Raw genomic sequence first — 11834 nt, forward strand, 5'->3', positions numbered from 1 at the left:
TTTCAACACTTGGTGGTGTTGGCACATTTACAAAGGAAGTGGTGTTTGCAGGGTTGAGATAGCTTTCGGGAAAATGGAATGCCTATTTTCTATTTGTGCCGGATGCAAATTCTTGTGGTTGGCACATTGGAGCAAGGGTGAAGAAGTTAGAAGTGAAAACGAGTTGATCGCGAAGATGCTGGCGTCGGTCAACTGACCGGATGCTGGGTCTGAAAGCACCGGACCCTGGCAGTGTGCGTCCGGTCAAACTGACGAGTCTGCACAGTACCGAGAGTATTGCACTGGATGCTGGTCAGTGTCCGGTCAAGGTGGACCGGACGCGTCCGGTCGAAGAAATACGCCTCGGGGAGCTTACTGTAAACGACCGAACACTGAGGTCCAGCATCCGGTCAGTTGAAGCTGCTGCATCCGGTCAGGTCAAGTGACCGTTGGAATTAGGACACGTGTCCGTCTGCGGGCAACCGGACGCTAAGGTCCAGCATCCGGTCAACACGACCAGAGCGTCCGGTCGGCCCGATTTTTGCCCAGTAAAGGGGTAACGGCTAGTTTAGCTCTTGGGGCTATAAATAGAAGTGGCCTTCGGCTATGGCTAGGGCTGAGCACCTTGGGGGACTTTGTGTCCATGCTTGAGAGTGCTTAGGAGCCCTCTATCTCACACATACTTGATAGTGATCATCCGATTGTGTGAGTGAGCGATTCTAGTGCGATTGCATCGTGAGGTTGCATCGAGTGGTACTAGGTGATCGAGTTGCAAGCCGGTGGTGCTTGTTACTCTTGGAGGTTGCCACCTCCTAGATGGCTTGGTGGTGGTCTCCGTGGAAGCCCGCAAGAAGCTTGTGTGGCACTCCGAAGAAGTGCTTGTGAGGGGCATTGTGCTCGCCCCGTGGGAGCCACGAAGAGCAACTCTAGTAAAGCGTGTCATTGAGCTATCCTCACTCAAGGGGTAGGTTCTTGCGGCGCCCGACGTGTGGGCTTAGCGGGTGATGCTAATTAGCCGTCGAACCACCAAGTGAGCCGTCGACATAACGGGGACTAGCGTGTTGACAAACACGTGAACCTCAGGAGAAAAATCATCGTGTCAACCTTGTTCTTCCCATTGGTTTGCATCCCCATTACACAAGCTTGCAATTACTTTTATACATATTAAGCTTGTGTAGTTGCTCTTGTAATTAGATAGCTTATGTAGCTTACTAATTACCTTCTTGCTTGTATAGCATAGAAGTAGCTCCCTTGCGTGGCTAATTTGGTTTTAGTAACCTTTGTTAGTCACATTGCTTAGTTTGTGTAGCTAAGTATTTGTGCTCTCTAATTAGGCATTGGTTACCTTGTTATTGAGCATTGCTAGTGAGCTTAGTTAGCTTTGTGCTTTTGCTTACTAGCATGTGTAGGAGCTCCCTTATTGCTTAAAGTACTAGTGGCATAGGTTTGTGTAACCTTGCTCCTAGAATTGTTTAGGAGAGCTCTAGCTAGCCCGGCACCTTAGTTGCATAATTAGTATCTTTGCAAGGTGCTAGTGAACATATATAGAGGGGTGTAGTCTTGGCTAGACCGATAGTTTTAATTCCGCACTTGTTTCGGTTAGCCAACGTGATTAAGTTTTCAAAAAGGACTATTCACCCCCCCTCTAGTCGCCATCTCGACCCTTTCAACGCTTCGGTCCTACTGACCGAACGCAGGGCTCAGCGTCCGGTCACCCGATGGCGGCCATGTGTCATTCTGCGTTTAACTGTGACCGCTAGATCTCAATGATCGACAGTTGACCGGACGCTCCGGCACAAGTGGCCGGACGCTGACCCCCCAGCGTCCGGTCGTTTACAGTAAGGCTCCAAAACTGGTTTTCTTCGACCGGACACGTCTAGTGGCACTTGACCAGACACAACCAACGTCCGGTCAGTTACCCTGACTTCTGTGCAGCTACGTCAGCTCTGACTGGACGCTGCCTTCCAGCGTTCGATCAGTCAGAGGCCCAGCGTCCGGTCACATGACCGACACCAGGTCATCAGTGCCACGCTTGACCAGACGTGCCGGTCCCCCAGAGACCAGCGTCCAGTCAGTTGTAAAACAGCGACACTGACCTTCTAACATTTCTATCCCCTTCACCCTTGCTCAAATGTGCCAACCACCAAGTATATCACCTTATGTACATGTGTTAGCATATTTTCACAAATATTATCAAGGGTGTTAGCACTCCACTAGATCCTAAATGCATATGCAATAAATTAGAGCATCTAGTGGCACTTTGATAACCGTATTTCGATACGAGTTTCACTCCTCTTAATAGTACGACTATCTATCCTAGACATGATCACACTTACTAAGTGTCTTGATCACTAAAATAAAATGGCTCCTTCATTTTATACCTTTGCCTTAAGCATTTTATTTTTCTCTTTCTTCTTTTCCAAGTTCAAGCCTTTGATCATAACCATGCCATCACCATTATCATGATCTTCGTCATTGCTTCATCACTTGGAGTGGTGCTACCTATCTCATGATCACTTTGATAAACTAGGTTAGCACTTAGGGTTTCATCAATTAACCAAAACCAAACTAGAGCTTTCATCCACAAACTGTACATTGAAGTAACTTCATAAAAATTCTAGAATTTATAGAGCACCTCTTTATGTGATCTCCCAACTTCTTCTTTTTTTAAAAAACATAATTTAAAGAGGTGTATCTATTTGGCTATAAAACATGAAACGTAGCGGTCTCAAATTGACCCTTAGCCTTATCTACCCGAATTCACGTATAAAAACATCATTCAAGGATACACATTTCCCAAAAAAAACTATGTTTCTTCTTTCGATGGATAGAAACTCAAATTGTGTTTTAAGGGACTTGCTAGTGCCCGGACGTCCGTTCTTAGCATCGAATGGTGCCACATGCGTAAGAAGCAACGAGGCTTTCGAGTAGCCTGTCCCCATTTGTTGCCCCGCACGCACACCCCGCCCCGTCCGTGCGCCCATCACTCATTGCGCCCATGTGACTCTCTGAACAACATCAAACACTTGCAACATGAAACACTTAAATGCAATATATGTATGAAACAGATGAAACATTTGAAACATATATTTGCAACATGTGTCAAATATAGGCAACATCTAGATAAAATACTTGCAATTTACAATATGAAAACACTTGCTGCAACATAAGATTAAAAAACAGTTCAACAAATGCTTACAACATACCCTTGAAACACTTGCAACATATGCAACATCCGATCTACTTTTACAACATCCATACGAAACACTTGCAGCATCCCACATAAACATGTTAAACACTTGAAACCTAAATTTGCAATCTAGGGGAGGAAGAGGTCGGGTCGGTCAATTTCTACCATCGGGGTGGGAGCCGGCGGCGAGCGGCAGTGCGCGAAAACCACAAGCATCGATCATGCTCGTGGGTGACCTTGGCTCGGCCAAGGACGACCTGAGGTGCTCTGACATGTGTGCCCAGTGGCCATCGGCTAGGGGCAGCGGTAGCACCCCACAACGGCGAGGCATCCCCATCGGCGCTGGGGTTGGGGAACAAGCGAGGGATGTGCTACGCGAACCGAGGAAGAAGACAGCGTGGTCGGCTTGGGTGGAGGAAGGAGGCAGCGATGACTTGATTTCATAGAGACACGGAGGAGAGAGACGAGATGCAATGAGAAAAGATAAGTACGAGTAGTCACTTGAGGTGGAGGTATTAGATATTTTGCCCGTTGTCTGCATGTTCTAATTGTAACACTGGCGTTCTCAGAAAAGTCGAGTGCCATCTGTTTGTCAGGACTGTCACGAAATTAATTACGATCTTTTGTCATTTGTCATTGTCAAAACAGGGCTCCCGAAGGTAGAAAAGTAAGGGTGCGTTTAGTTCGTGAAATGAAAATTTTTGATGTCACATCGGATGTTTTGAGAATGTTGGAAGGAGTTTTTGGATACTAATAAAAAAAATTAATTACATAGCTTGCCTGGAAACTGCGAGACGAATTTATCAAGCCTAATTAATCCATCATTAGCGTATGTTAGTTACTGTAGCACTTATGACTAATCATGGACTAATTAGTCTTAAAACATTCGTCTCGTGATTTTCAACCAAACTGTACAATTAGTTTTTTTCGTCTATATTTAATACTCTATACATGTGCCACAAGATTCGATGTGATAGTTTGGGATAAAAATTTTTAGAAACTAAACCTAGCCTAAGAAAGAACGTAGAAATTTCTTAAGCCTGCCATCCCATCTGGCCAGCTGCGATCGCGTCGTGTGACCGAGGTCGTCACCGCACCGGGTTCTCCGACCTTCTCATGTCAATCTCAATGGTAGTTTTATGAGCATTAAATATGTTGATATGACAGTGTACTAACAAAAAAAAAAAAGATGATAAAAGTTTTATAGAAGTAGAGATAGTTTTATAGGAATAAAATTTTTCTACACTGTTTTTAAAATATAAATGCGTTGAAACCTCCGCCGAGACTGACCTTATCCCCGTAACGCCGTACCGGGGCCGCCACGCCGTCGCGGCGCAAGCGCCAACGAATCACCTCGCCCTGGCGGGGCCCGCGCTTTACCTCCCCCGAGAATCGTACCACCCTACTACTGGTATTAAAGCCGCGTCGAGCCGAGCGGCCGGCGCGTTTCTCCTCGCGCTAAACTAAGGAAACTGTCCCCGAAGCCCAAAGCGAACCCCCCCCCCCCAGGTCGCGCATCCTCCTCCTGCAGCTTGCGCGAAACCCTCCTTCCTCCTCCCGAATTCGTCAACCGGCCTCCCAAATCGGAGCATCAATCGGATTGTTGGGTCTCGAAGCTGAGTTGTGCTCCACTCCGTGAGCTATTCGTTGATTTCCCAGCTTGAAGGCGCCGATTTTGCGGCCGTTGCTGGAGTGGTCTTGGGCGAGGCTGTGGTGGCCACCTCGGCGGGGCCTGGATCCGGCTGGGTTCCGGCGACAGATCGGGTTCTTGGAGCAGGACATTACTTTGGACTCTTGAGGTGTCCGTAGCTGCACTCGTGGTGACCTTTTTTGAGGTAAATCCTTGTCTTATTTGATAAGTTCTAGGAGAATTTATCTATCTGCCGAGTCGTAGTTAATTCTCTTCTCAGTTTTAATGGTTTGCCATCGTGTTCAAGCAGTCTTTACATTTTAGAAGTAGCTGTTCTGCCTGGCGATTTTAGAAGTAGTACTGCCTGGCGATTTTAGTGATATTTTTCCGTCTTCTATCTGATATAAATATGTGATGTTGCTTTGCTTCTAGTTTAGTTCAGTTCGTTTCCTACATCAAACTTGTGTGATGCATGTTGTTTTGTACCACTAGCTTGCTTTCTCCGTCGAATGCGTTGTTTACTGTAGTTCGTTGCCTCTCTTGTTTCAGGAAACTGATTGAATTCGAAGACCTGAAGATTTATTAGCTGGCCCACACCATTCTTCTCGACAATATAAGATTCAGCTGTTTCTTAGCAATTTCTGAAGAAGCAGATAGAGACGACTTTTGAACCGGGCAATGCATACCAAGGCTCGAATCCACGCTGACCCGGTCCTGGAGTTTGACCAATTCGACTGCTTGCCTGATTCTCTGGTGCTGCTGATCCTGAACAAGCTCGAGGACGTGCGTTCACTTGGCAGGTGCTCTGCCGTGTCCAAGCGATTCAGTGGCCTGGTTCCCCTCGTCCACGATGTGTGTGTCAAGATTGACCACGTTGTGACTGTGGACGGTAACTCCGATGACGCTCTGAACCTGTTGTCACCAAAGCCCCATAACATTATCTCACATTTGTTCAAGCTGATGCTGTTCGCGATCGCCAAGCCCTTCCATGATATGCGGAGTCCCAATAGCACAGGGCGGCCACTCTTCCCTCAGCTCTCCCAGCATTCGCCTGTGCAGGTGCTGAAGAACTTCTCCCATGTTCGCAATCTTCAGGTGGAGCTCCCCTCTGGAGATGTTGCCGTCGAGGAGGGGGTTCTACTGAAGTGGCGAGCTGAATATGGCAGTACACTTCAGAATTGTGTGATCCTGGGCGGAACCTTGGTTGATCGCAAGGCCGGTGGCAATGGGCATGAGCCGTCATTGGATGACAATGGAAGCATGCCAGAATCTTTCTATACCAATGGTGGGCTGAAACTCCGCGTTGTATGGACTATCAGCTGTTTGATTGCTGCGTCGACAAGGCATTATCTTTTGCGATCAATCATCAATGACCATCCAACGCTGAGGAGCCTGGTCTTGGCAGATACTGAGGGGCAGGGCGCACTCTCCATGGGGGCAGAGCAGCTGAAGGATTTCAGGGAACACCAGTTGTCAGCCTCGCCATGTTCTAACAGGACACAGGTACCAGCATGTAACATGAAGCTGAAATACGCTCAGTACCTCGAATTGCCTGGCGGCTTGGCATTGCAAGGTGCAACCTTGCTTGTCATCAAGCCTGCCAGCGATGGTAGCAGTAGTGGTCATGGCAATCGGAAGGAAGTTGACGCCTTTGTTTCAGGCGCGTTCGATGGACCCTTGAGGTTTGCTACGAAGGCGCTGATGAAGAGGCGCACCTATCTCCTAGAGATGAATGGGTTCTAGAGACCTTGAATTGACATGTATCTTTGCTTTTTGGTGCTTTCTATGGAGAGGGGCATCTATCTCCTGTATGATCTTTGTACAGTATAACCATCATAGCGAATGATATGATATCAGATTTATTGCCTAAGCTAAGCATCCCTATAGAAAATTGAGATGTCTGGTTGTGCACGGTGGCAGCACACCGTTTGTGCCTGCTGAAAACACGTGTAGCATGAAGTATGTGTGTGTCCCATACTCCCATTGCTCAATGAAAGGCGTCGAGGGGGGATACGTTTCCCAGGAAGTGCTGCATTGAAGGCAGCCTAGTAATGTCTGTTACGAAGGATGCTGCTATCATTCTGGAGAAACATGTGTATACTCTCGTGGTCTCGTTCTTCTCATGTCCCTGCAACATAAACCCAGCCCATGCATCATTCCAGGCCCACTCACCGGTCGACGATGATTTTTTATTTTTTAATCTTTTTTAAAAGAAAATTTTAATTCTAACTTTTTTTTAAAACTAACCCTTTTGGACGCGTCAAACCCCATTACGTGACAAATACAACAGGAGTGCCAATGTGTATTTGTCACGCCAAGGAGTTTGGCACGGCCAAAAGAGTTAGTTTTAAAAAATAATCCTGCTGGAATTAGAATTAAAAATACTTTTAAAAAGATTAAAAATAAACAAAATTATCCACCATTGCGTTATTGTTTCTTGTCCTAACTTGCCCCCCCCCCCCCCCCTCCGTCCACCTCCTTTTCATCTCCCACGTGAGCATCAGTCATCTCGCCACCTCATTCACCGTCCGCCATCAGTGCCTTCACCAAACGGACGAGGGACTCGGCCATCCCTTTTAAGCCCGGAGGAACCCAAAAACCAAAATCTTATTCATGGTTAGGGAGGAAGCCTCCTAGGACTATCATCGAAGTCAATTTTTCCTCGTCGAACTATAATAAAATTGGATAAACCCTCTAAAATATAAAAGCCATTTAAATCACCTCCCCCGTTTAGAAATGATTTCCAATATGGTCTTATCCTTTTTAAATTATTAAAAAAGTTCGATAAATATTTGATAAGCTGTGTTTTAACCAAAATATCTCTAAGCTTCTAAAATTCTAAAAAATATAAATAGATTGGGACTCTGATGGAGGATGAGCCATGGACTCATGGTGGCGCTCCCTCCGTACAAGAATAGTGAGGAGATAGCCGAGCTCCGAGCTTCTACCAAGCCATCGCCGCATGATTTGTTGGAGTTGTGGGTGGTGGTGGTGGGGGTGGGGGTGGGGGGGGGGGGGGAGGGAGAGAATGCTATTAGCGGTATGTTGGTGTAGATGGAAAATAAGAGAGGGAGGGAGAGTTAGCAAGTGACATGTGGAAGCTACAATTAGCATGGAACAACCATGTGGTACTATTGAAACCGTTTAGGATGAAATAACAGTATCAAGATTTGAAGAGACACAAACGTACAATTTTTCACATGGATAAGGTAAATGAGACTTCAATAATAGTTGAGGGAGTCAAAGGGATTTTTTTCCCAGAGGAAAAAAAGGCAGATCATGTCCATACGCCCACTCCCCATGTGGCCATGTTTTTTTTAGAAACCGGCCTTTTTAGCAGCTTCGTTGGAATCGTTGCACAGCCTGAGCCACGGCCTAGCCATGCAACTAATAGGCCTTGGGCCATACGGTAGCCTGTAGATGGGCCTCTAACAGTTCTTGCACGTCCGAGCTAGACTTTTCTTGTTAGACTAGGTCCTTGTTTGAGCATTGTAACTTGAGCAATGTATTTTTTCACAATTTTTTTGGTCTTTTATAAGCACTACTATGTCTTGTGTCTATTATCATTTTCATTGTGCATGTTTATCCCAACTACTTGCCAAAACGGCAAAACCAAGATATGAGAGTGGGCACAAATTAACAATAAGTTTATTAGTTATCCATGAAGCACTTTGCTCTCAAATCCCAACTATGACAACTTTTTAGTGTACTTAATGTTTTCATTTTTCTTGATTGGACTCTTGAAATGCGAATAATGAACGTTCTTACAAAGCTTAGAGATCGTATAGTTCTTAATGTGCTTGAGTAGTCAATGAACTAGCTTCTATGAAGAGTCTTCAAACCCTCGATGAATTGGCATAAATGAACGCAAAAACTAATAATACAGTAGTGCAACAAAAAATATATTTCTCAGAACTACAAAATGTGCAACAAAGAAATTTATCCTTGGGGAATGGTGGAGCGCCGGGGCGAAGGGATCGGCGCATTCGTCCTGCCGCTTACGACGTCGTTGTATAAGATAGATGGAGCTCGCTTTAATTCTCTCTTGACCGTTGAATTGACGATGCATTGCATGATATACATCCCGTAGGAATTCTCCGGCTGGGTGAAGAAAATAGAGTCGGCGTGCGGCAGACTGGACGGGGTACGTGGCTAGCTGCCGCGGACATGCATGCCCCGTGAGGCCATGCATCTCATCGATCCCGCCGGGTCTTGCGGCTACGAGTACTTGCCACTTGGTAATGGTACGAACGGTGCAGATTTTTTTTATATATAATATGGAGAAAAGTTTTGGTTTGAGACTTTCAATGGAGGCGAAGCTAGAGCGAATTAAAGTGTGTGCACTTATCTTGTAGGTGCATAGACATGTCTCATAGATGTACACATATAGTGGAATTCTAATCAACTCACTATTTTTGTAAAAAAAAAAATTGAGGGGGTGCATGTGCACCCCCTTGTACACAAGACAACTTCTCGACACTTAAAAAAATACAAAACTCAATATGAAATGAAATATATAAAAAGCCGTTAGCGAGATGCAAAGAACTATATGTCTCTTGAATCTTGACTTTGAAACTCCACGCTCTTTAATCAACCAACCTCTCTGATCAAGCCAGTACTATCTAGTACAAAACAAGTTTTTGGGTGCATCACTATTAAACACGATATCATTTCTTATTACGTATGAACTAAATTGCCTAATAAACTGCTGCAACTCCTGTAAATACCAACAATTACATTTCTGGCCCACTGCTTAATAAACCATGAATTAAGCAAATGACCAGAATCTTGTACGTGGTGGTGGAACATGTATAGTATAGTATGCTAATAAAAAAACTATCGTAGTTAATAATATTTAAAGAACAAATGTCGGATGATTTGGTTTTATATGGTTACTAAAAGCAACAAATTTTACTAAATTCTAATTCCTTTTTTAACTAAATTAATTATATCTCTAGTACGAACAGTGCACGCACATGGACAAACTTGGACCATACTTGGGTCGCCTACATCTCCATTCTCCAAAGTCTTCATGGACGAAGCCCATGCATGCATACTGCCGCCCTGACACGTTGAGGCCGTGCCTGCTTGCTGGCCGCACTATGCCAAATTTGCACGGTAGGAACATGGGCATTTTTACTGTAGGGACGGCTGAGGTTGGAGGCGTCTCTACAGTGGACGTCCTCGGTTCCCAGCAGCCTAGCCGCCCCTACAGATGACACTGTAGGGGCGGCTGGTAACCTGAGCCGCCCCTACAGTTGGGGCTGATCTATAGGGGCGGCTCAATCCCTAGCCGCCCCTGCAGTGCCCATTTGTCTTTTTTCAAATTTTAAAATTTGAAAGGTTCAAATTTAGTCAAATGATAAGATAACCAAAATAAAAGTTGTAGATCTTGATGAGTTGAACAAATTTGTATTCATCACTTTTATATCTGAAATCATTAAGGGTTTTAAAATTTGGTTTGAACTTGTCAAATTTCAAATTTTAAAATGTGTAAAACATTGTCACATCCAATTTTGATCAAACTTAAATGTTGAAGCATGATTTTATAAATTTTTAGGAAAAAACCATCACATTTGGAGTTAGTATGAGAGAGAACAACTAGTTACAAAGTTTACCCATAGATTAAAAAGAGAAATCACACTGTTCTAGATGATCCTTACATGATCATAGTGAACAGTGTGATTTCTTTTTTTAATCTGTGGGTCAACTTTGTAACTAGTTTTTCTTCCTCATACTAACTCCAAATCTGATGATTTTTTTCCTAAAATTTTCTAAAATCATTCTCTATCAATTTATTTTGTTGGTTTTGTCAATATATACATATGAAAAGTTTGAGCTATTTAAATTTTGAATTTCAAAAAAATGTAACTTCAGACAAGATTTTGATACCCCAAATGATTTCAGCTGAAAAAGTGATAAATACCAAAGTTGAATAACTCATCAAGATCTATAACTTTTGTATTGGTCATTTCTTCATATGATAAAGTGGTAATGACATTGTTCACAAATGTGACACATCTCTCATAAGGTTTTAGAAACTATATGAGACATGTGTAAGATTAGTGATCAATGTATGCTAAGAATTTTTCAAATGAAAAAATAACCAAAATAAAACTCGCAGATATTAATGAGTTGAACAACTTTGGTATTCATCACTTTTTATGTTGAAATCAATTTGGGTCTCAAATTTTGGTTCGAACTTGTTGTTTTTCAAAATTTCAAATTTGAAAGGTTCAAACTTTGTCAAATGACAAGATGACTAAAATAAAAGTTGTAGATATTAATGTGTTGAGCAACTTTGATATTCATCACTTTTTATGTTGAAATCATTTTGGGTCTCAAATTTTGGTTCGAACTTGTCATTTTTTAAAATTTCAAATTTAAAAGGTTCAAATTTTGTCAAATGACAAGATGACCAAAATAAAAGTTGTAGATCTTCATGACCTCTACAACCTTGATGATTATTAAATTTTCATTTGAGATCATTTGGTGTCTCAAAATTATTTTAGTAGTTTTGATTTTAATTTTTTAAAATTTAATTTTTTCCCCATTTTTAAAGGTTCAATTTTGTAATTTTAAACTGTTGTAGTTGTTTTAGTTATTGTATATGTAAATATATCTATAAAAAAATAATTATAAAATTTTGTACTGTATTATTTATTATTTACATGTGAATAATTTTTCCCCATTTGTAGCTCTGGGCAATATTTTAGGGACCAAAATATCTATTTCGCCTTTAGCCTGATACTTGAGAGCGGCCCAATACATCTGCAGGCCCAGCTGGAACCTTCCTCACCGTGAGCCGTTGATCTGTAGATCCAATGGTTGACATCTGACATGCCTCTCACGAACCCTAGTATATAGCCGGAGAGGACGCATGTCTGCGCAGCCCTCTTGCCGTGGCTGTGCATCCATCCCCGTCTCCTCTGCCACCCTGCTCCCCCCACATTTGCATCTGGATCTCACAAACCAGCATCGGGCTCCCTCTCGGCACCGGTCGGTGGATCCTACAGCAACAGCGGTTCCGAGCCT

At 43.5% G+C, this 11834-nt stretch overlaps 1 protein-coding gene across 2 annotated transcripts; it reads left to right on the forward strand.

The window, feature by feature from the left end:
- The first annotated feature begins 4651 nt into the window (after positions 1 to 4651).
- On the forward strand, positions 4652 to 6656 carry LOC136453414 (F-box protein At4g18380-like). 2 transcript variants are annotated; one of them, XM_066453984.1, is made up of 2 exons: positions 4652 to 5004; positions 5349 to 6656. In XM_066453984.1, exon 2 carries the CDS (start codon positions 5478 to 5480, stop codon positions 6540 to 6542), a length of 1065 nt encoding a protein of 354 aa, XP_066310081.1. In that variant the 5' UTR covers positions 4652 to 5004; positions 5349 to 5477; the 3' UTR covers positions 6543 to 6656. The 2 variants fall into 2 exon arrangements, with proteins under 2 accessions (XP_066310081.1, XP_066310082.1); XM_066453985.1 differs by having other exon boundaries at positions 5369 to 6656.
- The last annotated feature ends 5178 nt before the right edge of the window (positions 6657 to 11834 follow it).

This window comes from Miscanthus floridulus, chromosome 5, assembly GCF_019320115.1.
Source record: "Miscanthus floridulus cultivar M001 chromosome 5, ASM1932011v1, whole genome shotgun sequence".
Classification (NCBI taxonomy): Eukaryota; Viridiplantae; Streptophyta; class Magnoliopsida; order Poales; family Poaceae; genus Miscanthus; species Miscanthus floridulus.

Excerpts from the sequence above, each read along its gene's own strand:
- LOC136453414 (XM_066453984.1), top strand. The coding sequence starts at position 5,478 with ATGCATACCAAGGCTCGAATCCACGCTGACCCGGTCCTGGAGTTTGAC.